The 27989-nt window shown below is 35.5% G+C and overlaps 1 protein-coding gene across 2 annotated transcripts; it reads left to right on the top strand.

The window, feature by feature from the left end:
* The first annotated feature begins 21 nt into the window (after positions 1-21).
* On the top strand, positions 22-26382 carry LOC121421555 (ankyrin repeat and BTB/POZ domain-containing protein 2-like). Of its 2 annotated transcripts, none has more exons than XM_041616300.1 (2): positions 22-239; positions 23331-26382. In XM_041616300.1, exon 2 carries the CDS (start codon positions 23487-23489, stop codon positions 24459-24461), a length of 975 nt encoding a protein of 324 aa, XP_041472234.1. In that variant the 5' UTR covers positions 22-239; positions 23331-23486; the 3' UTR covers positions 24462-26382. The 2 variants fall into 2 exon arrangements, with proteins under 2 accessions (XP_041472234.1, XP_041472235.1); XM_041616301.1 differs by lacking the exon at positions 22-239 and adding an exon at positions 19335-19428.
* Positions 26383-27989: the final 1607 nt, after the last annotated feature.

Raw genomic sequence — 27989 nt, 5'->3', positions numbered from 1 at the left:
AGATACCACTTGCCTCAGCCTCTCATTTATTGTAGTGCACTGATGCAGTGCAGAGCTCCTGGAATATCGGGGAATCTTGGTTTTCGAAATGCATGCACTGAGAACTGTATTCATTTGATTTGATCACAATCAAAATAATTTATCTTTGGAAAGAACTTAATCAGGATTTATAATGATCTTTTTCTGTCAGCCTGGAATATTATGAATGGAGCTATAAAGCATCATCATACAAGTGCAAGGTAGGATGAAACTCATTTGTTTTTCTGTCTAACAGGAGACCTTGTTGATTCAGTGAATCCAATAGAAGGAGGTATTTAACAATTTAGATATATAGAGTATATGTTTTTGTCTGGGTTCACTGATTCTGTGATGATGATCATTTTTATCATCATCATCATTGTCAGGTTCACCATTGTCATCCTCGTCACCATCATTTTCATCACCATAATCAACTTTATTATTATTGTCAGATGTCATCATCATCACCACCATCAACATCCTAATTATAATTTCCATCTTCTTCATCCCCATCATTGTCATCATCATCAACATCATCACCACCATCGTCATCATCACCACCACTACCACCACCACCAACATCATGATCATCATCAACATAATCACCACCTTTGTCATCATCATCATCATCCATTATCATCCATCATCATCATCCATCATCGTCACCATCACCACCACCCGAAAATCATCATCATCATTCCCAAGCACCTGCGCTACCAATGCCGTCTGATGTAATTTTCAATAATGCACATGTATTCATCATCGTCACTTCGTCACTTCTTTACTTTTGTCTTTGTCATCAACAACATTATCATCATTGTTATACTACATCACAGGAATCATCTCATCTCCCCCACACACACAGACACACACCCACAAACCAGTTAGCATTACTGGTGTTACCTCCACCAACTCCTACCAGGGGTGCAAAGTATTACCCCTCTGCATGATCCCACCCTAACCCTTGAAAGTCCTCCACCTCATTTGTCATGTACTCAAGTTCGGAGCCTCAAACAATGAACGTCAAGTGGCTCAAACAAAAGCCCAGAGTTTATTGGCATGTTAACATGGTTTGCTTATTGATCTTGGGTCTATTACATTGTCTACAGATTTAGGTCATGAATAGTGAGGGCATGGAGCTATTACAGATAGCTCTATGATGAGGGTATTTGACTTTATGATGAGAGGTACATGTACAAGTGAAGCTGTAAAGAGGGATAAAGCTAATAACCTTTATAATAAGGGTAGCCTTTTCTTGTCTAACTTAAGTAGGTATTATTGGCTTGAAAGAGGTTTGATTATGACATTGATTGTGGAGTCATTTAGAGACAATATTCTGGATTACAAAAGGACAGGTGTATTAGCATATTGTCTGTCTGAAAAGCTGGCCATGACCATGCTCTTGTTGGAGGAAGAGTTTGTAATCAAACTCCAAACGTTTTGCAATTTTATATATTCTTCCAATGAGCAGTGCTTCTAATGTGCAGCACATATTCGGCAGATATGATATCTAGTCTTGTGCCTTTCATAAAACAATGAACCTGCTATATCATGTCCCAAATCAAAGTATTGATTCTGTACAAATAAATCCCTAATGGCCTAATCATTTAAATGAAACTCACTGTGCCAGATGACTGTACCAAATTAAGGAAGGCATTTTGTGTGATTTCATCACCTGTGTGATTTGTATACCCACCCCCTTGTTGTGTACTGATTCACAAATTTCTATTGAAGAATTGGAACGAAAAGTTAAAATTGTCTGGTACATCTTAGACTATTTTCCAACCTCTAACAACAGCAAAAAATAACAAATCTTCCTATGTTTTGCCCAATTTTGTTCATATATCAAGACTAGGTTAGGGTGCACCTGGCCTTACAGAGTATAGATTATAGCAACAATAGAACGAGAACATTGTTGTCTTTATTAACCCAGAATAATTGCCCCATAAATAATAGAGTGATGTTGTTATTGGGCCACTGTAATATCATTCTCAGTTTAGATGGACAATAGTTTATAATCAGAGATTAGCGCTTGGCAATTTGCAATAAGCTGTGAGCTACTGGATCTCAAACAAGGACTAATTTTTATTCATTATCTTTTGTAATATTTGAATGATGCTGTGATTATAATGACTTAGTTGCATTTTGCCAAATCACAAGTTTGTGTGAACATGGACATTCTATGGTATCAAGATCATTTTTTTGTAATTGATCCCCTTGTTTTTCTATATACCATTAATCTGAGCCTAACATGTAAGAACTTAAGCTCATGGCCATGATGGCTCATTGTAACTGGACATAAATCTCTCTACAAAATAAAATTGATAGATAAGCCTACTTCATGTTCATGTCACATTTATCGGAAGTAAAGGAAAAGACCAGGGCTCCCTTATCCCTGTCTCCCTCTCCTTACCCCGCACCTATCCTGCCCCCCACCCCTATCCATATTCCTTTACATCTCTGTTTCTTATTTTCAGTGATCTATTTTCAGTTATTCTTTAAAACACGTACCTTCTCTCCTCCCCATCTTTTGAAATAAAAATATATGATAATGTAAATGATGCAGTATAATTTTCCCCATTAAATGTAAGAATGATATTTGGTATGGGATTTGATAATGCCAAGGAGATACATGTATGTATCTCCTTGATTATACATCCCTCCAGGGTTTTTCTAGTTTGGTCGCATTTCTAGAAATTAATGTTTGCATATTGATTAGTCTTGGTATACAAAAGAACCCTTTTCTGAAGATGCCCCAATATATCTGCAGCCCCCACCTATTAGGCTAGTCATTTGTCTGCATTTAAAGGTCAAGTCCACCCCAGAAAAATGTTGATTTGAATCAATAGAGAAAAATCAGACAAGCACAATGCTGAAAATTTCATCAAAATCGGATGTAAAATAAGAAAGTTATGACATTTCAAAGTTTCGCTTATTTTCAACAAAATAGTTATATGAACGAGCCAGTTACATCCAAATGAGAGAGTCGATGATGTCACTCACTCACTATTTCTTTTGTTTTTTATTGTTTGAATTATACAATATTTCAATTTTTACGAATTTGACGATTAAGACATCCTTGCCTGAAGCACAAAATGTTAAAATAATGGAATTCCATGTGTTCAGGGAGGAATGAAACTTCATTCCACGTGACAATGACGAGAAAATGAAAATATTTCATATAATAAATTACAAAAGAAATAGTGAGTGAGTGACATCAACTCTCTCATTTGGATGTAACTGGCTCGTTCATATAAATTTTTTGTTGAAAATAAGCGAAATTTTAAAATGCCATAACTTTCTTATTTTACATCCGATTTTGATGAAATTGTCAGTGTTATGCTTGTTGATTTTTTATCTTTTTATTCAAACCAAGTTTCTGTTGGGGTGGACTTGTCCTTTAAGGAGGATGTAAGGTTCTTTAACAGCTTTAGCTCCCTATTATACCATTCCTTTTTTACCTCCATGATTATACCGTTGAAAATGTACCTTTGGAAAGTCCTATTCTAGTCATCTCATGTAACATATTGCCTGAAATAATGATAATGCAAGGAACTCCCGCTTCCCTCGATATTAGAAGAGAATTCACTAATTGGCTTGGTACCATTCATGGCATGACCAATAAACATTGAACAGACATGGTGGATATATTATTAGACATCGAAGGCTCAACAATTGGATGTACTTTTTATTACTTGAAAGGAACATTTATCATGTGAAACGTGACAATCATCGCAAGCAATTAGATGTATAGGCTTATTGAGTTGATTAATTTTATTGGTTGAAATGGTATGATGCTAAGTATGACTGACAGTGATAAAAAATAAATGTATGCATTATTATTAAGACAAAGGCCCTACGTTTCAAGCAGGGAGGGGATTAGGAGGTAGTTCATTCCCTAATACCTTGGTCACATTTGCTCTACGGGGGCTGTTCGGCGAGTCGAAAACGGCTGTTTCATTATCCGTTTTATATCCCCACTTGTTCTTTTGTATTTTATTTTATGAAATCAGATTTATTCAAAATTTTTCCTCCAAGAACTAGAAAAATTGGATTGACAACTGATTTAGTGCATTATACATTTATTGCTGCAACTTATTTCATTATAAGGGAAACATACTATTCACACAAGTATGAAATAATGAAAAAAATATGATTTTATGAAATAACATAAGAAAACGGAAAGTGGGGATGTGATATCATCAACCCACCTAATGAATATTCATGACGACTGTTTTCATTAAGTTTTGCTAAATTCTAAACTTCAATAACTTTATTATTTCTTATCCGATTTTGATGAAGTTTGATTCAAACCACCTTTATGTAGTTGGACAAAAAATGTTAAAACGGCTTTTTTCGACTCGCAGTACGGCCGCCGTAGAACAAATATGACCATGGTATTAGTAAACCAGTGGCAAATATTCAAGCAGCAAACCTATTTATCAGGGTGATGTTCGATTGTGTCACCCCCCATTAGAGTGGCATTAAATCTGTGCCTACAGGTACATACATAACAATAAATAAAATAGTTGAATATCAAAGGATTTAGCAATTAAAGCAAAGATTCAGATTCAATTTGAATTCAGTTGTTTATCTGATTGCTAAATCTAAAATACTAATTTGATAAATATATAAAAAAAAATCAGTGTATCACTGTTGGTTTAATGTATAAATACAGCATGGAAAATATATCTCCATGCTTTTTACATGCATGTTACAGGTGCATAATTTCCTCATGAGCAGTTACCATAGAAGCGAATGGCGTGGAACTGTTATGATGGTTTATTTCATAATTGGATGTTTTCCACACTAGTGAATATCAACACGAATGTTGCCACAAAGCCGACATGAGTGGATTTAAATTTTTTGAGCTGTCAGCACTACTGATTGACATTGTACTCATAAATGTGATTTTCATGATAAGTAATTTTTTTTTGGGGGGGTTGTTTGATAAAATGTAACTGATTTTTGAGTTATGAATGATATTATGATGGCATATGGAAAGCTGAAATAGTGCTCTAAATTAAATTAATGATAATTGTTCTTTTGATTAGTTCTTACACAAGACCCTATGCATTATTCAACAATATTTAGTTGTAGTAGGTGGATCTACATAAATGGGTATGGTGGCTCAGTGGTAAAGTGCCCTCCCCATGATTGGAAGGTTGTTAATTCGATCCCTGGCAAGAGTCATAGCAAAGACTTTTAAAAATGGAACATGCTATCTTGCTTGGCGCTTAACATTTAGATTGGAGAAAGGTAAAGATAACTATGAGGCTGTTATCACTACGTTCCTAAAACTAGTTTACTGGAAACTAGTTTAGTGGAAACTAGTTTAACGCGTAGTGAGAACGGTCAAAGCGGTCTTGGAAGCGATCTTCCAAACCAGTTTGGAAAACCACCTCGCGATGTAGTTTTCAAGATTGCTTTGCCTTGTTAAACTGGTTTTAGCGTAAGTGAGGACACAACCGTTCTTCGGGAAGCGATCCTCGCACATTTTGAGCGCGCTACTCCACATGACAGGTGTAGAGTGTCTATGGTGCGGTTTCAAATTTTGCGCGAAACGTGTTACCCCACTGAGAGCGTCTCCATAGCAACAAGAGCGCTTTACGTGAAGTGAATTTGAAAACCACTTTCGTTGTGATTAAGTGAGAATGCTAGTATTAAGCGATCTTCCAAAGTGGTTTCCTGAATCGGTTTCCAGTAAACTAGTTTTAGAAAGCGTAATGAGAACAGCATCATTGTTATGTCACTCCTGGCCGGTAGAGCAGATTCCTAACTGAAGTGGCTATACCCTGTGGCTGTGTACACTTGAAACATAGAATTAGAAATGAGAAATCTCATGTTGTCATGTCAATTATTTCACGCAATACTTGTGAAAAGATTTTCACTTTGTAATTGGATTTATATAAATCTGACAGCTGATATATGATTCTTACTTTTCTTCATATTCATAGGATTACAGAAATTTGTCATCCTTTTTTTCTGGAAAAAAATATCCTTGATTATTGTAAGATACCTTGTATGTCTTAAAAGAAAAAGAAATCCTTTTTATTACTGCAATCACTTTTCAAGGGTACGATTTAGATTATTATTATGAAGGTGAATGAAACTGTCAAAATTTTCAGTTTGTTTCTTTTTCCCCTCAGAAAGCTCTTTTTTATTTGACTAAAGCAACTAGCCTTGCATGCTTAATTGGTTTCTGAGGACATAAGTAAAAAACAACAATTCTTTGTTCCTAAATGTTCTAGCCATAAAAGCTCTTAAAAATACTTTGTCCATGTATTCTAAAATAAGATTTAATGTAAACTCTGGTCTGAAGTTGTGGTTAAGTATGAGTAGCCAAATGTGAGAAATATTTTACAGAACAGGTTCATTTATCAGCTTCAATATCTGTTATACATGTACCTCGGTCACATTTGCTCTTTGGCGGCTGTACGGGGAGTCGAAAACGTTTTTTTTTTTGCACCAGCTACATTATTATAGGTGGTTTGAATACAACTGCTGTTTTGGACTTGCTGTACGGTGCCATAGGGGAAATGTATCTGAGGTTTTACTCGGATCATTACTGTCTGAGGATAATAACTGAATTATTTTTCTTTGCCATTAAGACATGGTGAAAGATCGAGCACAGTAATCATAAGAAGCATATATGTAATTTGTAATTAATTCTTTTTTGACATTTTTGGCTTTCCATAAGTTTAGCACAGAATTTAAGTTAAAGTGATTGGCTAACATTGATTTGACTTTTAAAAAATCTGAGCTAGAAGGTCACACCAGAAAAAATCGTGTCCGGAAATCATTAGTGCTTTAAAAAGTGAAATATAAAGTGGCCGGAAACACCATCTTAATTTCATCCCATATACTTATGTGTTCTATTTAAGCCTCTTTAAGACCCCTAATTACAAAATTGGATTTTGCCTTGTATTTTTAGCTTTTCATTCTCAATAATGGTTGTTTTCAGGGTTTTTTTAGTTCTTATCATATGTACTTTTACACATGTTTCATCTTGGTTTGAGAATTTTTTTTAATCGGCTGCTCACAAAGTTAAATAATACCTTTAAGCCAGACTTCTGAATATGGGCAATTGGGTGTTGGATATGTTTGCTATGTAGGGTTCAATGTCCATTTATCTTGAAGGTAGATTTAAATGTTTAGAATCCAAATTCAAATTTACCATCAGTGTAAATGATTTAGTTATTTACTTTTGGATATTAGGTTTGTTTAGTACCCCTCAAGGACCTATACATGCAAGTCAATTCACACTGACACCTTATTTGTTGAAATCTGATTTTAAATAAAAACATATCTTTTGTATGAATAGCTCTATGCAGAAGCTATAGGCCTATTTTTACAGGAGATAAATTCATGTTTACTTGCTAAATGCATTTGTTTACCATTTGTTGATAGAGTAATGCTTGGTTATTCAGATTACACCTGAAATATCTAATTGTGGTTTAGTTCGAATCTTATGATTTTAATCAATTATTCACTTGCAGTGTAAATGCCCTCTTGTTTACAACATGATATTAGGCTTTGTTAGAAGGTGAATTCACATTTGATATTTAATTGTGGTAAAGATAAGCTCACCATGATTTTCTGCGATATTTACTTGCAGTCTAAATGCTCCCTTGTTTACTACTGGATTGTAGGATTAAATTCTAGGTCAATGCACACCTATCTGATTTGGTAAAGACTTAAACTTATGACTCAAATGGAAAGATACAATTGAAACGTTTAATGGTGTTTAGTCCAGTGAACAAAGTGAGATCATGAGCTATAAACAGAGATCATGAGCAATAAAAATCAATGAGAAAGAAGTCAAGCTATTAAATCTTCTTAGTATTATCCAGGAAGTGGAGTCTGGGATTAGTGGATTAAGCAGGGGATTAGTGCATGATCTATCCTACTTTGAGACCCATTACAGCCCTCTTACACCTCTTTGTATTGAATAGTATACCAGGCAAAATAAGTGGAATCTGCACTTCAACTTAAAGAAAGAATTTAAAGAATGAAATTGCAATTTTAAAGAGTAAAATTGATTGAAGTTAGCAATATTCATGGAAAGTTGAAGCATTCATTTGACTAGGGTGCGTTTAATTTTCAAATTTAAATATCAGCATCAATTATGATGAAAACGCCATTGCAAAATGTGGGTATAATGAGACTGTGATAATGATTCGTGTTCCTGTTTAAATTTGAAAATAAACATTGAACACACCCCTTGACCATGTGCAAATTTACATTTGACTCTAAATAAAAAACAAAATAGATTTTTTTTTCTGGAGAGGTGTGCAAGCACCTGGCCCTGCCATTTTGCAGACACCTGTTGAATACTATGGATCAACTATGATCTAATATACCAAGATTTGAAAGGCATCTTTCTTACTACTTTTCTAAATTACTGAAAACTAGTTTAACGTGTAGTGAGAACGGTCGAAGCGATCTTCCAAACCGGTTCAGAAATCCACCTCGTGATGTAGTTTTCAAGATCGCTTTGCCTCTTTAAACTGTTTTTAGCGGAGGACACAACCATTGTTCGGGAAGCGATCTTCACACATTTTGAGCGCACTACTCCACACAACAGCTGTAGAATGCCTACGCTGCAGTTTCGAATTTCGTGCGAAACGTGTCACCCCACTGAGAGCGTTTCCATAGCAACAAGATAGCTTTACGTGAAGTGATTTTGAAAACCACTTTCGTGTGATCAAGTGTGATCACGCTGATCACGCTAGCAAAGCGATCTTCCAGCTTGTTTCCTGAATCGGTTTCCAGTAAACTAGTTTTGGAAAGCGTAATGAGAATGGCCTCATATTCAAAATGAATTTATGAGCCCCAGACCTCTTCCAGACATGAGAAAGTAAAAATCATGTGACTGCCATCCCAGTGTGATTGGCAGTGATCTTTGAACTTTGACCTTAATGTTCTCATGACTAGTGTGCTGTGGTATGTGGGGGAATTAGCGAGGAATTTGACAATAACCTGTGACATTATTAAGGTATGATGTACATGTAGCCACACTGCCTCTTTTTTTCCTTATCCCTAGAAAATTGGTGGGGCTAAAAAAAATATTGTGTGTAGAAGATGTTCACAAATTTTCCTACGAGAAAAAAAGGCAATCACTCCAACTGCTTGCAAAACGAGAAGAAAAGAGAGTCTAACTACTTCTGATGAAAGACAATGTATTATGCCAACTCTGAGTCATGTGGAAGGAGGGGGGGATGTCTGAGCTCATACTTTTTTGTATTTATATGTCCTGAGCTCATACTTCTCTTGGATAAGTGTCTGTGTAGAATTGTAATAACGATAGGCCTATTACAAGCCTATCATTTTCTTTAAAAAAAAACAGTGTTCTACTAATCTTATTCTTGGCATACTGCCATGTCATTCATATTTATCAAAAGAAAATATTCGACCGAAGGCCACATTTTGCTTCAAAATTTTGTTTAACACTCAGACTAATCTCACGTAGTTGGGAGAAGGCATTATTGTTCGTAAGAAATAGAAATCACTGAATTATGAAACTTGCAACATTGATGGTGGCCTTCTGCCTTTGTGTATAAAACAATGTCCAATGTCATGAGAAAAGTTGAGACAGAAGTTTTATCTTTTAAGCATACAATGTATGCTCTCGACTTTCTTACCAGGATCAGAATAATGAAATATGTATTATCCTTGTTATAATGCCCTTTGACTTCATTCTCATTGATAAAAAATAAGAAAAAAAGTGATTGAAATGTGAGATAATTCATGTACAGTCGGTCTAAATACAAGAAGGGTCCACATGTCAACTAGTAACTTGATTACGTCTGTGTCGAAACTAATTTGACACGAAACCATTATTTTTATAAACTTGTTTGGGAAGCTTTTGAAAGTTGTGCTGAACGTGCTATCATACTTTGTTTTGACTCAATTATCACCCAAGTTCAGCAAATCTCATGCAAATTGTCACTTGCAATTTTGAACTTAAAGCCTGATTGTTCAAAATACAGTAGAGAGAAGTGACTTTTTTAAAAAAGGTACCCTAACCTTTTTTTTCTTTCTTTGGTGTTTCATGTTTCCATCTAACGTTCTTTATTCAAGCGATTTTACAGGAGACTACTTATCTTTGTTCATCATAGACTAGTTCATCATAATTATTTACGCCTTCATTTTTCAAGCTTTAATAGTCAAGATTTTCTGATTATAAAGAAAATAATTAATACTTCTCTAAAAAAAAATCACAATGTATTTGTTCTGTAACAGTCACACACATGGAATCATTATTCTACACATTTTGAAAGATTTAACAAACTCTGCAAAATACTCTCTATAAAAGAGTTGAAGTCAGACGTCATTATGAAAGATTAAAAAAACTTCCTAAATTTTACGACCAACTTGTGACCTAAGTAGTATTTTGATGGATTAAAATGTCAACAACTTACAATGGTTTTTGGACAGGAGGGAGTGATGCAGAAAGATCTTGTCTCTTTAATGTGACAAAGAAGATAATACAGTAGATGTTATTGCGACCTCTTCGCACAAGTTATTTATGTGTATAAATCACAGAGAAAACATGATTCAGTGTGAATGTTACTGTGAAAGATTGTTGAATAGATAAATCTTTTAGCCGTATCAACCCACCGAAAATGGATGATGGTCATGATCATCAGTTAAAGATTATTTTATATTTAAAGGCTGTTACATCGTTCTGTGCAAGTTGCGCAACAAAGTTTTGAGCATGTTCAAAAGTTTTCTGCATGCAAACCAGACTTGTGTGCACTTTTTCGGGCAACTGCATGTGATATTAAATCGGGCAACTGCATGTGATATTAGCATTTGCAAAAGGGTGGAGTAAACTTGCCAGTTCAAGAGAAAATTTTTTGTCACTAAAGATGGTTGAAGATTAGATATCATCATTACAGCAAAAAGTTTATGATGAAGAGCATTAATTATGACCATTCCATGCTTTGTGTAGTTTTAATGGACATTTTCTTATTTAGCCAAAATTTAAGTGAAAAAAATGCATGTACTCATAGTTTCATTACTGTGTTGGTATGGAGCTTTTAGAAAAGGCTATTTTAGCATCACAATACAGATGAAATGTAATGAAGTACCATAAAATGAAACCTGTGGTGTGAATGGGGTGATAAAGGGAATAAAAGAAGTAGAAGGAAAAGATGTTTATGATCGATTCAGGCTGTGGATCGCCTAGAGTAGTTGTAGGTAACATTTTGTATGATGGATCAAAAGAAGAATAACAAGTTGACATCTTGTTTCCTTTTGAGTCTGTATGATCGATGCACTCAATTTATCAAATGCCATGTCGGTATCATATCACGGATCTACTTTGTATACAAGAAGTGTGATTACTGAAGATTTATTTACTCTGTTTGGAAATAGAGAAAATAAACTTTTGATAGCTAGAGTTCAGCTCAGGGTCTTGAAAATTTGCAGTGATAAAAAGAAAGAAGGGGCAAAGTTGCATAAGTCAACATTCCATAAGTCAAATATCCACCGAAAGTCAGAAGTGTTTTTCAGATAAAGTCATAGTTTGAATTTGTTCTATGTTAAGTAGATTTCAGAAGTAAATTAGGGAAATTAATTAATGAACATCTGAAGGGAAAATGATCTGAACATTAACTAATGCAGCTATATATATGTTTGGTTTAATTGACAATATTGATTGATTTGTCTGTCATGTATTATATCACAAAATTTTAAATTGAAAAATAAAATGGAAAAGGATTAGAACAATATTCAAAAATTAGTATACATCATATACTTCATTTATGTCTGCACTTTAAATTCTATAGTTCAATTTAAAGTAGGTCGCCAATTACTCGATAATTTATGCAGAAGGCGGAAATTGGAACACTGAATTAGGAATCTCTTAAGTACCTGTGAAGGGGCAAACTATTGCCTTCTTCGTTTTTTTAATTACATATCAAGTGGTAATCTGACATGTTCGTTCATTTATTTTTTTTATTCAAAGTGATTGAAATTTTCTCCAGAAGAGGTTTGAAAGATGTTAATTTTCAAAATGAATTCATACATGTACAGTTATTATCAAATATTTTTTATGAATTTCAAATATACCATACCCTTTATCTCACGTTGCAATGTTGGGAAATACTCCTACAGAAAAAAAAACTCCCCCTCCAGAGATTCATTCTTAATTTCATTGATTTGTCCAGACAAAGCTGTAAATATTGACCCACCAAACTGGATTTAGATGATATAAAGATAAGATTTTTATGTAACAATTGATCCATTGGAAATTATACATTGTATTTGGATTTATATTTTAAAGATTTTTTTCTCATGAAAACCATGTTGATATACAGCCCTCCTTATTATCGTCCAAGTTGATTATAATACCAAATATGTTGCCAAATTGGTGATTTGTTGATCGGAATGCACTATTTGTATCAAATTCTGACCTACATGTTGAATAGCATAGATAATTGTGTCTACATGTATTATAATAGAGGAGTAGCCCCCAGGATAAACTATTGCTTCAGTCTCACGAACGAAATTGATTCCAAACAGACTGATAATATGTCATTAGAAATAACGTGATTGGTTTGGTCAACATGGAGTAGGTCTCACCATTGAGACAGGGGCAATAAAATTGATGGAACATGTTATTATATACATGTAGACCAAAAGAATGGAAATTATCCTGTATTTCATTGAAATTTGCATCTCTCTGTCCTTGGATGAAGCAGTACATGTAGTTTGGGATGGACTAGGGGTGGTTTTGTGGTTGATTCAGTCTCAAATTTGTTGCAGGTTGCGGTTTTCTTGAGGAATCAAAAGATTGAAAAGACAAATTTTGACTCGAGGCATCAAATGTCTGTGCTTTATGTGCACCGTATGAAAAATTAGTTGAGTAAAGTACAAGATATGTATTCATATTGGATGGAAATCTATTTTGCTTCGCTGATGAGACCTAAATGAGACCTCAAAATTATTGTGTTGAGATTTATATTTTTTAATGATTGGTTATAAAAATAGGGGAAAAGATAGTCTGCACTTCCCTTCACCCCACAATGAAAAAAGAAAATGATCAAAATGGCATTCTTCATTTTTACATAATATTTGGCCTAATTGTGAGACGCTAACTTCTTTACGTATTTTAAATAGGTTTCAAATGTCAGGTCTTACTATTGTAAGCTCTTGTACAACCTTATTTCAATTCTTTTTATTGCCATAGCTCGTAGATTAATTTAGTTACTGTAGCCTATCTAGAAAATCAGGCCTTTATTTTTGTGGCATTAAGATAGTTTTGCAACTTTTTTCAGCTGCCTGCTGCCTATGATTTCCTTATTATTTTTCCTTCAAACTTGCATGTAATCTAAATAATGTAGCTAATCTTTTTGTAATATATACAGGCATATCTTTGATAATCTAATCGTTGAGAGTTGTAGCAAAAGTCAGCCATCAAGACCCGACCAGGGGAAATTGTACTACAAGAGAAAAGCCTGTATCTATCCTTATTCATGACACCCATCCCCAAATCTTTATAAGTTTCAAACCATTATGGTAATTTTGTTGTTTTCTTCCTCTTTTTTTATCCAATCCCTTGATCCAGGAGAGCATCTTGAAATAATATCCCGGGCACAGAGGAATATCTGGCCCAGTTTTCTAGCGGATCACCTTCCTTTATCCAATTTGTCAACTGTCCATCCATATTTATTTTTTTCCGTCATACCCTGGCTCCTCTTGACTCCTGGCTGATTTTAGACTTTTTAGAATCCTACCCATGTGACGAATATCAATTTCATTTCAATTTGCAAGATTCCAAAGCCTTTCTACATCTTGAGGATATTTTACACTTCCCTTTAGGAAAAATACCTGATATTTTTGCAGCTCAACTCTAAAATTATGTGGTATTTTTCCAATATGAAACAATCCCCCAAAGAAAAATATGTATTTTTCAAAATTGCAGAGAAAATATGGTGCAGCCCTATACCCACAAGATGATTATCAGTTTCATTTCAGTTTGCTAGATTCTAAAGCAATTCTGCATCATTAGGCCCTTTTTACACCTTTCAATTATGAAGAATACTTGGCTGTGTGAAACTTGTGATATCACTTCCCAAGAGAAAATGTATTTTGCGAAATTGCATTTAAAAAAAGAAAGGGAATTTGCAAAGAAGAATGCACCAAGCACAGTCAAAATATAGCCTTTTGCTTTTTCTTTTTGAAGAGGGGGGGGGGGCAGAAGTGGGGCAACTTGCTCATGAAAATAGGAAGCAACTTGAAATATATAGAGTTCTTGCTTTTGTTGGGGGGGGGGGTCTGCTACTCAATTTTTGTTAGCATCATGTTGAGCATATATGAATATCCCAAATTATGAAAAAGGTCAATTTCGAAGAAAAAATCTTTTGCTTCCTTTATCATCGGGAACAAATAGCCTTAAATGAGCACTGTCATACAGTAGGGGTTTTTGCTTAATTTCTCTCTAATTTGAAATGGAGTGGAGACGTAGTCTGCAGGCACAGACCCTGGTTGAAACTTTGATCAACAAGTGTGTCTCCATGCAAAGACTAGCACATACAAAGGCATGAGTAGGCTTCAATTCAGACCCTTAAAGGGGAAGTTCACCCTGAAGAAAACTTTGTTGCAAAAAAAGCAGAAAAATAGTAAAAAAATATTGGTGAAGGTTTGAGGAAAATCCGTTAAAGAGTAAGAAAGTTATTAGAGCTCAAAGTTTTGGATTTGTGACGTCATAAACGAGCAGCTGCCCCATGTGTTACGTAATATAAAATGTATGAATTTCACATATTGCATGGTTCCTGATGACTTAATTTTGTTTTCTATTCATGATTGGATGTGAAATGATTTGTCTATTGATATACAAAAGGTACAGTGAAAACCATTTTCAATTTTCTTAGAAAATGACATTTCATTGATTTTTTACCATTCGCTATGTAGGAATGCTGCTCGCATATGACGTCACAAATCAAATAATTGAAATTCTAATAACTTTTTAATTACTTGATGAATTTTTCTCAAACCTTCGGCAATATTTTTTATTATTTTTTCTGCTATTTTTACAATAAAGTTTTTGTCAGGGTGAACTTCCCCTTTAACTCGAGTGAAGGGTCTGCACAGCAGGCTAGGGACCTAGAGGGGAGGGGGTAGGACCAATATGCTCACATAGAATACATCAGCTCAGTCATGTAGGACCTTTTGCTCCCTTTGCATCCAAGTCTTTATATTAAAACATAAATCATCTTTAAAACCTCAGACATTGAGTCTGTTGTGGCTTGCACTCGGCAGAGTTACAGCACGATTTCGACCTTGAATCAACAAACTTCATATTCAATCAATTCTGATCAAATTTGACCAGTGCTATTCACTTGATTTTCTGACACAGATCCCATGGGAGTCAACATGAATGCTAGGTAGGTTCATTCAGACAAATTATTATTTATTTAACAGAAATAGAAATAAAAATCTTAATGACTGTCCATTACATTACCTTGTTAAATGTTGTAGGCAAGGCTCCATATTAACTTTTTTTTCTTTGTGGCCCAATTGGTCCACCAAAATCATCCATTTCATATTCTTGGTAGCCCAAAAAGCAAATTTGGTGGCACTAAAACAATAGAAATGATTACAATTTATCAAACTTTGGTAGCCCTACTGGGCCACCAATTGCAGGCTTTTACAGAATTTTATATATAATGTTTTATTGTCCAACTTAATGGAAATTCATTTTGTTTACATGCAAACATACAAATTACAAATATACATAATCAAGGAGAGACAAAATTGATACAAAATACTGGCATGCACGTAATACATTCGTTCTTATATATAAGACGATTAAAGGAGTATAACGAGATCATTGCTGAAATAAGAACAACAAGGAGGCATATTCGGTGTAATTATCATTACCATCATTCTAAAACTGTTAAATAAGTAAAAGTATCGGGTCATTTTATTTTATTTATTTATTATTATAATTTTGGTGGCCTGACTCATTTTTGGTTGCCCCAGGCCTCTGCTAATGTCGAACCCTGTTGTAGGTCTATATCTAGGTCAAGGGTGTTCACATTAAATATTGATACAGTTACAATAATGAAATATGAAGCTGATAAGCTGATCTAAATGAGCACAAAGAAGCAAGCATGAGTTGCAACGTTTTGATTGCTAACTGTTCGACTTCATCTTGCAAAAACAATGAAGACATAATTGACTAATCCAAGACAGCATGATACTTTGAATGTAATACCATCATTATAATCATATTCAGTAGGTTCTGAATCTACTTGCTATATGTTGTAAAGATCTTCATTGCAAATGCTTACTCCTCCCTAAAATTTGTATTTGTAATTTAAGATCTGGATGTTAATTACAGCCAATCTATATTCACTTAAACTGTCCATTATAGAGTGTACAATATTGTGCCATCCAAAATATGAATAATTGGTTGTCAATACTTTTACAATATCCAGAATTTTATCTTATTGCTTCTCATACAGTGAATTATGATAGTCTGAATGACCCTACAGTATGAGAAACACGTTTTCTAAATGCAAATAGATGCTAATCAGTGCAAACTGGCTTCACGGTTCATATTTTCTTTGAACATGTGGTTTGACAGTTCTAACAATAAACCTGAGCATGATAATGTCTTTAATATTTGAACTTGAAAATCAAACTTATGGCTGTGCAGCATTAACGTTTTGACCATGTTTGAACATGTTGGCATGTTTTGTAGAGAGACTTGACTTACTACAAAGATAATTAGCTTGATTTTGCATCAGTATGCAGAGCACAATTTTTTTACCTTGCTCTCGCGCTGCCATTCCTGCATTTGAATCAACATCTTTTCACTTTAAATTAGAATCTGCAAGGCTTGAATGTTCGGCTGGTTACAATATCCACATCCAGGGTGCTACATAACTTTTTGGAAGCACTTGCCCAGTTGGACAAGTAAATTTTTTAATAGTTGGAATATACTTGCCCAAAAATATATTTCACTTGCCCGAAAAAATCCTTGAAAAAAAGTTTTACCTCTTCAAAAGAAAGTTTTGCGGTTCTATAAACCATTGACCTTTTTCTCTCTTTTGACATGAACTGATCTACCTTGTTATTGCATTTCGTTTTCCTGTGATTTCCAGTGATTTTATCTTGCCTGCCATGACCAAAATTAGGGTCAATATCATATCGACCCTAATTTTGGTCATTCTGTGAGAAATTCTGCTTGCCCAATTCGGACAAGTAGTTTTGGTCTTTACTTCAAAACACTTGCCTGACTCTAACTTTTACTTGCCCCAGGCAATCGGGCAAGTGCTTATGTAGCACCCTGACATCCAATGTGTATTTATCTTTATTAAGTAAATATGAAATTTAGATTATAACTCCAGAAACACACTCTTTACATGATTTTGGTTGAATAACACATTTCCTTCATGTTTTTATATGTAGGCCTATAATTTTTGCCACTTTGACCATGTGAGATTGTGCACCAATGTATTTGATTGGTCCCTTAAAACTAAGCATCAAGACCCCCCCCCCTTCCCCTTCTCCCTTATGACCATGAAGTGCCATAAACAATATCATAACAAAACAAATTTGACAACAAACAGAAGAGGAATAAAAGAGGGGAACTGGTATACTACAGAATATAGCTGAATATATTATATAGAACAAAATTAACCTATATCCTGAGATATAACCGAGAGGAAGTCTATGGAAAACATGTAATGTACTGCAATTACATTGTATCAAAGGGGTCAAAAGAGGACCAGTAAATGATCAACCATTAGATCCAAATGAAACCTCACAAATCTCATAACGATCTACCTATTAAAAAAGCTCACAAACAATATTGAAATGTCTTTAGATACAACAGTTTTGATAAGTCTTTCAGCTTAATACTCGTCTCCTCACTGCTCGCAACAAACACATCGTCCTCTTCCTTCAATTTCCCGTGGGGACCCTTTCGCCACGAACAAACGATGTATCCTCTCCACTCCAGGCGTGAAACCTACAACAAAAGCGTCTGTAATATCCGGAAAATTAGTCCCCAAAAAGGCAGAACTGCCGGCATATCTTTTGTATCCTAGTGTTTTTGAATATTTTTGGAAGTGTTTCTTAGGTGTGAGTTTCAGGCGAGTCGTTGCTGGAGGAGGATTTTGTAATTTATATTATTGAGTGTGTGATGCGGAGAGCGAATCTCTTTTGGGGAAAGACAGATATGGGCCCGGTCTTACAAAGAGTTGCGATTGATCTGATCAACCTCAACTGTATGGAAATCCATCAATGTCATAATTTTTCCTGAAGGAAATTTGCACAATGTCCCTTTGTAAACAAAGAGAAGCACACTGAATATTCAAGAAAACAATGAATGTATGAATATACATCGTATCTAGAAAATATTTTGAACGAACATCCATTTATGAAATTGATGTTGCTGGCTTTCCATAGTTGTGGTTGATTGAATCGATTAATCGCAACCCTTTGTAAGACGGGGTCCTGGAGTAGATGAAATGGAAACCAAACAATGTTGCGTTCTCTCTATCAGGGATATAAAGTTTATTATTGATTTGAAGTATCCGTCAGAAATTGCTTCAGTCTCCAAAGTGTTGATGGAAGCAACAACGAGAAAGAGAGAGAGAGAGAGGATGAGAAAGAGAGAGAGAGAGAAGAACCAATAAAAAAAGGAGATAGAAACTTTGAAAGATACATGTAGAGGTGCAGACAAATAAGTAGAGTGACAGAGAGACAGGGAAGGAAGTAAAATAATGAATTGATAGAAGACAGACTTTTAACGAACAAATACTGTAGGCTCATATATGTGTTTCATTTATGAATGACACTGCAAATAGACGCAAATTGTAATCAAATAGAATTAGTACACAGATCTTTTTTGAGATGTTGAAAACATCTGCAGTTTGATCAGTCAAAGGCTATAGAAGCATATTTTGATGTTACAATTGATGGAAATTCTAGAGTTGAATTTAAAAACACCAAGGCTTTGTAACTGCGCGTATGGCTAATCTACCCCCTACCAAACAATTCCCTGTCCCTCCGATGCAGTCACAATTGGTCTGCACATGTAGACCAGTATCAACAGAGTGCTAGATAAATCTGGAGATGAATAGATGAATGAAACAAAGAATAAAACCCCTTTAATCCTTCCCGCCTGATGTATCTTGCATACAGATTTAATAAATAGAAGGGTAATTACACATCTCTTTATATATTAACCAGCTGCTGGCTTCCTGCTCAAGCGTGGAACATTGATGGGTCTTTAATAATAAAGCGAGTGTTTTTGCTTGCCATTTTCAGGTCCATATTACATTGCAACATAGCATGCTCCTCAGAAACAAGAAGAAGCAGTACGTCCTCCGTGGAATTGCAATCACGATGAGCGTTTGTGTTGAACATTTACAATGAAAGTTTTCGGTGAGCTTTTGTGGTGAGCGTTTGCGATGAGCATTTGCAATGAGCGTTTGCGATGAGCATTTGCGATGTGTATTTGTGATGAGCATTTATGATGAGCATTTAGGATGATTGTTTTTGATGAGCATTTGTGATTAGCGTCTGTAATGAGCATTTGCGACTTCATGAGCATTTACCATGATCACTTATAATGGGTGATTAAGATGAGTTTTTGTGATAAGTTTTTGCGTTGAGCATTTATGATCAGTTTTGTGATGAGTGTTTGCTTTGAGCATTTATGATGAGTATTGCGATGAGTGTTTGCGTTGAGCATTTATGATGAGTTTTGCGATGGGTGTTTGCATTGAGCATTTATGATGAGTTTTGTGATAAGTGTTTGCGTTGAGCATTTATGTCTATGTGAGACAAAATTTCTCATAGAGCTCTATGCCTACATTTTTTGTGATGAGTGTTTGCATTGAACATTGTTTGCGTTGAACATTGTTTGCAATGAACGTTTATGATGAGTGTTTGCGTTGAGCATTGTTTGCGATGAACATTTATGATGAGTGTTTGTGTCTGCAATGAGCACTGGTGATGAGCATTTCCAATCAACGTTTGTGATGAGTATGTATGATGGGTGTTTGAAAACACTTGATCGGATTTATTCAGCCATTGCAAAGGAAGTGTAAACACACCCTAATTGATTTTATCAAATGATTGCTGCATGCTGAAAGGCTTCCAGGGTACTGCTTCATTCAATTAAATGACTAAAAATGATTATTGATTTTCATTGCTTTAGAATAAGCATGGTGCTTTGGGGATCAAACAAACACAATTTTGTTTATAATGCTTCATATTCAGATTATATCTGATTGCCAAGTGTCGTTGACTTAGGGTATAGTTGCAGCAGTAGTCCTTATTTTTTCCATTCTAAAATCATATATCAAAAGAAAATGAACGGCTATAAAGGTCAAGTCCACCTCACAAAAATTTTGGTTTGAATCAATAGAGAAAAATCAGACAAGCACAATACTGAAGATTTCATCAAAATCGGATGTAAAATAAGAAAGTTATGACATTTCAAAGTTACGCTTATTTTTAACAAAATAGTTATATGAACGAGCCAGTTACATCCAAATGAGAGAGTTGATGATGTCACTCACTATTTCTTTTGTTTTTTATTGTTTGAATTATACAATATTTCAATTTTTACGAATTTGACGATTAGGACCTCCTTGCCTGAAGCACAAAATGTTAAAATAATGGAATTCCACGCATTCAGGGAGGAATGAAACTTCATTTCACATGACAATGACGAGAAAATCAAAATATTTCATATTTCAAACAATAAAAAACAAAAGAAATAGTATGTGAATGACATCATCGACTCTCTCATTTGGATGTAGCTGGCTCGTTCATGTAACTGTTTTTGTGAAATGAAGCAAAAATTTGAAATGTCATAACTTTCTTATTTTACATCCGATTTTGATGAAATTTTTAATGTTATGCTTGTTGAATTTTTCTCTTATTCAAATCAAGTTTTTGTTGGGGTGGACTTGTCCTTTGAGAAAGGTAGTCCTACTCTGAATGAATCAAATCAGATAATTTTTAAACTTTTTCAACTTGTGAGACTTGATTGATGGGAAGAAGCAATGTTAGGGCACGCAAGATGATGATTTGTTTGATATAAACTTGAAAAAATATGGAAAGGATAAACTTTTTAAATGGTTTTGGTTGTTTTAAGAAATTTCCAAGAGAGGAACTCTATCCTGTAGTCAACTTGCTTCATTATGAAAACTATCTCAGGTTTAACTTTATTTTAGCTGAAGGAATTAAGATGACATTCAAATGTAAAGTTCTGCATCCCCTCAAATTTCATTCCTTCGGATAGATTTTAATGCATACTACACTTTTCATACCCCAACATACTGTATGTCACCTTTTCGAGCCTTGTGATGTTTGAGTGACACGTCACGACAAAGCGTTCATCATATTAACCTAATAGGATTATAAAACGGCCGTCTTTGTGCTCGCGACCAATATCCATAAATTCATGCTTATTAGATTTTAGTGACATTAAATCGATGAGCGAAATCAGTCAAATGCATTTATGATCTTTTGTACAAATGTTTTTATTGACAGTTCTTCAACTTTATGCTTATTAGAGTTCTAGTGACATGAAATCGATGATTGAATCTTTTAAAAAATGTATTTGTTAACAAATGTCCAATATCCGTAATTTAATCATGTTTAATAACTGGAAGAGGATATCCACTTGTAGTGATAATGGTGTTTTCTAAATGGTTTGTAAGGTACATGTATTGGTTTATACCATTTCGTCTAATAACCAGTTGGTCCAATAGCCATTTAGTCCATATACCAATTGGTCTAATTGTACTAAGTGTTAATTGGGCGAAATGAATGAAAAGAAGATAGGTATGAGACCAACTGGTTATGAGACTATATGGTTATAGATGAACTGGTGATTAGACAAATGGTTATTGGACCAAATGGTTGTTAGACGAAATGAAATTGATGGATGGAATGGCATTAGTCTAAATGAAGGTAGACCATGTGATGAGTGGACGAGTTGGCAATAGATGAATTGGCAGTCTACCCATGAATACGAGTTTACACATGACTGTTGACCACTTCTTGTACTCATCAAGAATGTTCCGTTTTGAATTAACACAATGGGAGTGAAACGAAATTTTAAAAGATATATTTTACCACCAGTAGCTTGGTAAAAATCTGAGTATCCAAAAATTCAGTTCCAACTTTAGCTGATGCTCGGGATTTGAAATTTATAAAAATTTATGGAGAATCTGATTTATCATCGAATAAAATTTTACCGGTACTTTGCGCATAAATTTTTGCATAACATAGACTGGTGATCCTTTCTTGTGCGTTTGTGCGTTTGTACTTAGCAAGAATGCTCCCATCAAACTTTGAAAATCATGGTGTTTTCTATTCATCTGCTTGGTAAAACTGAAATTTTCAATCCACAAAAATTAAACTTCAGCTGTAATTAATGGGAATTAAAATGATAGCAAATCTGATTTACATCCAAGAAATGGTCACCAGTCATGCGAAAAGTTGTTCATAAACAAACAGCTTAATAAGACACCACCCTGGTCAAATAGAAGACCAGGGGGTCTCTCGCACCCCTCTAACAAAACCCCATGGTATCCAACTGGGCTGTCTCAACATCCTGATTAGGAAGATAATAACATCCCAACAATTACCAAATAAACCTTCTAATTTGACTTCAGTCATTGCAGACGTCAGTCAGTTTTAATACCATTGAAATCTATCTACTTTTAGTCATATCGCTACAGCTGTCCTTCAATGTTCATTGAAACCGAAATGTTTGCGATGCATCTCCTACCGTCAAATTTGTCACGTTAACATGGTCCGCCGAGCGGGCAGCGACAAAGGGGGACGGGTTTTTGTTTCGGATGTAGGTGTATTTATTAGAGTCATCTCAATGCACTGTTATCATATTATCCTTCTATTATATCTCCAGTGTGTTTGTATTGAATGGTTGTATCGATCTTGCTTTCAGCTATTCTATGGAGACCCATTTTTTTTTTTACTGGGAGTGTCAATGTCGACCCAGAAGTTTGTTAATTGTGTCGTGCTCTGAGAGATTTGCAATATTGATATTCTATTTAATATAGGAATATTTTAGGCAAATAAGGTGCTACTTGTTCATGTGTTATGATGAATGATATTGTATTAAGTGTGAGCTGTCCCGTTTATGTAGAATTTATACCAAGGCCCACTTATTCATTTTCCCCAGCTTTAAATCATTGTATATAGGTTGTTAAACTGTGAGATAGCCAGATCTATAGCATTTCCATCTTACTACAGCCGCCATGTTACATTTGTTCTTACATTTCTTTAACTTTTTTATCTTCCAGATCATTCTGAATTTGAGCACCCCTCTTAAATCTTTTGAGTCACAAGTCTGAAGAACTTTCTAGTTGTACCCAGCATCAGCAAGAGAAGAAATTGTATCGTCATCATCGTAGAGAGGTACGCACTGATTTCTGAAAGAGGTTTGTAAATGCCTTCCCATGGCTGGCTTAGGTACTATCATAACCGCTTTCCAGCGAACGACGATAGATAGCCCCACCTCTAATACGTCAAGCGGCACCATGAGTACAAGTATGAGTCACTCCACGAGCCACTCCACACACTCCCGGACGAACTCGGCTTCCTCGCACAGCCATTATGGCAACGGTAGCCTCCACTGGGAAGGCTCGAAACACGGGAGCGTGGATACGCTTAATATCAGTATTCCGGATGAGTTTGAGTTTGCGGAGAGGTATAGTCGGCTGGTGGAGCTGGAGAAGATTCCTTGGAATGAGCAGTTGGTTGGGCGTGTTTTGCGGAACAGTGAAAAGGTCTGCCAGCTGGTGGATCGCATCCCGCAGAGTGTCGTCCAGAGGCTGTCATTCCTGATGCAACGTCCGTTCGTAAGGGTTGTCCGGGAAGTCAAACGCTTGAGCACCGACTACGCCAAGTGCACCAAGCATGAGATTCAGACTGCGGTGAAGCTCGTCATGGCGCCCTCGTTGGCGGATGCCTGCATGAATGCGGCGGTGAAGGCTCTGTCGCTGTACCAGATGAGCAGCGAGCAGATGCGACGTGGGAAGACTGCTCGGGCAGGACTGACCTTCCCTATTGGACGTTTCTTCCGATGGTTGGCTGAAGCAAGGATATCCTCACGTGTCGAAGACCATGCTGCTCTGTACCTTGCTGCATCGATGGAAGCGCTGGCGTCTGAGCTTTTCTTCAGGGCCTGTGCTCCGTATTTTGAGAAGACAGACGGGGAACTGACCCAAGCAGTGTTGGATTATGGGATAGCGAACGAGGCGGAGCTTTGGGGGATGCTGCAGCCCTATGAACATCTCATCTGTGGCAGAAATTCATCAGGTGGGTTTTCTTTTCAGATTTGTGTAAAATTATTTCTTGTTTGTATCTCATTGATAAGAATACTATGTGCATGTTTGTGTGTACATGTATTTGAAGATTACAGTCACCTTTGAAAGCTACAAATCAGTTGCATCACCAGATGACAAGACTTGGCCTTGATATAATCTTTTTTGATTCTGAAAATGATCAAATGTTATCATTTAGCATGCAGCAAACACAGGTCTCAAAATAAAAGAAACACACATAATAGAGTAGGGTTCATATTGATTGGAATTTGAAAACAACAGAAAGCCGACAATATCCACATCTTATTTCCAGTAAGTTAGATTTTTACATATTGATTGAGACACGTAACAGAAAGCCCAGGCCAGGGAAGTACAAGAGAGAAAAGAAAAATAGAGATGACGAGGAATGAAGATGTAATTTGTTGGTTGAATGTCAATAATCTCTAAAGCTGAAGTGTCCTCAGATGTGATATGTTTTTAGACGGCTTCAGTCATATTTAACCTTGGTCTCAAAAGCACTCTACCGAGCATTCATAAGTCTTACCATGGACCCTGGGGTCCATGGTCATACCATAATTGTGTTTTCTAGGTCACGAAAGTACAAGATCGGCTCAAAGTGGAGAAGAATTGTGATCGATGTTTGCTCCATTACTTTTGTACACAAAATACACCATCTAGCATTTTGGAGTGATGGAGAGAAAATATTATGAATGTTGGAAAATGGAGTTTATTATTAGATGTGCATTCATGAAAAAGTAATGCTTTTGTCGGCGAACTGCATGTTACGAAAAATGAAATTGATTGGAGAAGGTTGAAAGGGGAGTTATGGGCAGAAGTGGTATTTAGGGTTTCAAACGACTAAAGTTTAATTGTACATATTTTCCCTGAACTGTATTCAAAATTAGCACAATTTTAGATGCCATAATCATGACAATGAAGGAAGATGAAGAGAATATACATGTATGAACTATTAATGCTTAAAAAGTTGTCCTTGAAATGCCTCTTACAGCAATCCTCTTCATGATAAATATACCCCCAACAGACTAGAGAAAAATTCATTGACAAAAAACGATTGATGGAAAAGAAATGAAAGAGATCATGTAAAATCTTTGAAAATTTTCTTTTTCTGTTAAGGGGGAATAAGAGCAGTTGATTCTAATCTATGTATCTCTGGAGAGAAAAAAAAGAAATAAATATCTCCCTTACTTTTTCTTCCACTCTATTTCTCTTTCTCTCTTACACAAACTTGCATGCTGTTGCTTCCTTTTCTGTGCAATTATGCTACTTTTGTAATTCCATTCTTGTATCAAAATTGAAATAAGTTGTAGTTTTGTATTCACAACTATTCATTCACCAGTTTGTACTTGGGGAACAGAAACTGTTTGATACATATGAAACTAAAATATTAATTATTATTTACATCCTTTTCTGTTGATAGCCATAAAAGCCTCATTTGATATATTACATTCTTTGAAGACAGTGTCAATTTTCCTGTTAAAGAAGCATACATTTTGTTAGAACTAGTTTCATGTTTTGTCACTTCTATTTTGATTTGAAAAAAATAAGTAATGTTTTCATTCACTCGTGTATATTTCCTTTATATTGAAAGGGGAATTCCATCCTATCAACAATTGCTTTTTTTTGTCTTTTTTTTGCGGGGGGGGGGGAATATTTTTTTAGACTCCTTTTCAGGTTTTACACAATTTTGATAGTGCATCCTCTTGATGTTAATGATATATTGATTTAGGTCAGCCGTAGTTGGAAATGATTGCAATATCTGTATGAGCATACTGTATCAGTACATGTGGCCTTGTTCCATTGAAATTCTACCGTTTTGCAATTTATGCATAGTTTGAGTCATTTGATATTGAAGGGGTTGCTTTGTGTAATAGTGCAGAAATGATGATGAGGCACAATTAATTGCCCCATGCTGTTTCATACCAGTGTCATTTCCAGTTCAATTTCTACAATCTAATTAAGCGATTGATTCGTTTTGTCCTATTTTCCATGTATTTCTAATGCCAGCATCGAAATTGAGGCATTATTTTATATTTGATAATCCTGAACCCTGTGTTCCTGAATCTGGAATATCATGTGATGGAGGTAAGAAAATTGCCATTTAAAGAGAAATTCCAGTAGTTGCAGTAAACATTGATTTCATGAAAAAGTCTGTAACACCAGGCTTAATTGTCAGAATATCATCGAGGATCTAGATCTGGTACAGTTACATAAGCTGAACTTTGTGAAATCTTGTAATCTACGCTGAAAAATGTTCACACTGAAGATCACCAACACATATAGGCACACGTGGGACAGTGTATTAATATTGCTCGAATAAAGACCCGACGGAAGTGACCGAATCCGCGCTTATTTTGCTCATTTCTCAGCAATTACACAATTTCTTCCAGAATCCTTTGGCACATATTTTTTATTCATACAAACAGACACTTGGGTGGTCATTATATTAGATTCTGTAAAAAGTCATTTTGAGATCGTTACCAATACTGGAATTTATCTTTAACCTGCTTGTTCCTAGTTCTGTGAACAAAAATTCTGCAGTATTGAATTATTCCTATTTATGGAGAACTTCAATACTTTGTTGGCTATTAGGGTTGGCAGGTATATTTTGCTGTTTTGTAAAACTCTTTGTTTCTTAAGATAAACATCTTGGATTTTAGTTTTGATAGCATATTTTTCTTACATCTTCCCACTCCCAATCACAAGTATGCCTTCAATATCTATTTTCAGAATCATGTTAATGGAGATAAGACATGAAATCATTTTCAGAATACAGGTCTAGCACAATTGATGAAAATTTAAAATGCAGACACAAGAAAAAATGGATAGAGAAAGTAATTTCTGCTCAACCCCCACCTTATAGGTACATGTCAATCATCTAGATTTCTAGATTTCCAGACAACCTCCTGAGTAGATTAATCCAGGTTCTCCATCAACCAATCAAAATTCAATTTTCATAAAGCCACAGTTATTAGAATATAAACTTTAAATTGACCCAATTAGGATTGGTAGGATCAAAGTGTGTGGTGAGATGAGATGAGAGGAGAGATTGTGGTATCAAAGGGGAGGGGCGGTGGGAAGAGATGGAAGGAGAAATTGTGGTAAGGGGAAGGGGGAGGGGAGGGGAGATGAGATGAGAGATTGTGGTATTTATTGGGGAGGGGTGGTGGGAAGAGATGGAGGGAGATATTGTGGTAAGGGGAAGGGTGAGGGAGATGAGATGAGAGATTGTGGTATTGGGGGAGGGGGGTATGGGGCAGTGGGAAGAGATGGAAGTAGATATTGTGGAGAGGGGGTGGTGGGGTAGAAAGATGATGTGGGTCGGAGAAAGGGGGGACAAGGAGGGGGAATCGGGAGTGGAGAGGGAGTTTAGGTTACATGTAGACTGTTGGTCCCAAGATATAAATGAGAAGCTAGGTCTAATGAAAATAGGTCTGTAAAATAAGCAGTAAAAGAGGCAAAATTTCGAAATAAACCGAAGTGAATTATTTCATCAGAATGAAGTGTAAGCCCTATCTCATTTCTGTCTTCAAAAATATTATCATTGCATGCATTCCCTATCCTTACCAACTGTAAAACATTCTTCAGACATTAAAAAAAAAATCAGTTCTTTCATTT

Source organism: Lytechinus variegatus, chromosome 9 (genome assembly GCF_018143015.1).
Source record: "Lytechinus variegatus isolate NC3 chromosome 9, Lvar_3.0, whole genome shotgun sequence".
In the NCBI taxonomy this organism is placed as follows: Eukaryota; Metazoa; Echinodermata; class Echinoidea; order Temnopleuroida; family Toxopneustidae; genus Lytechinus; species Lytechinus variegatus.
The sequence above is the reverse complement of the archived record's forward strand: the minus strand, read 5'-3'. Positions and strand labels throughout refer to the sequence as shown.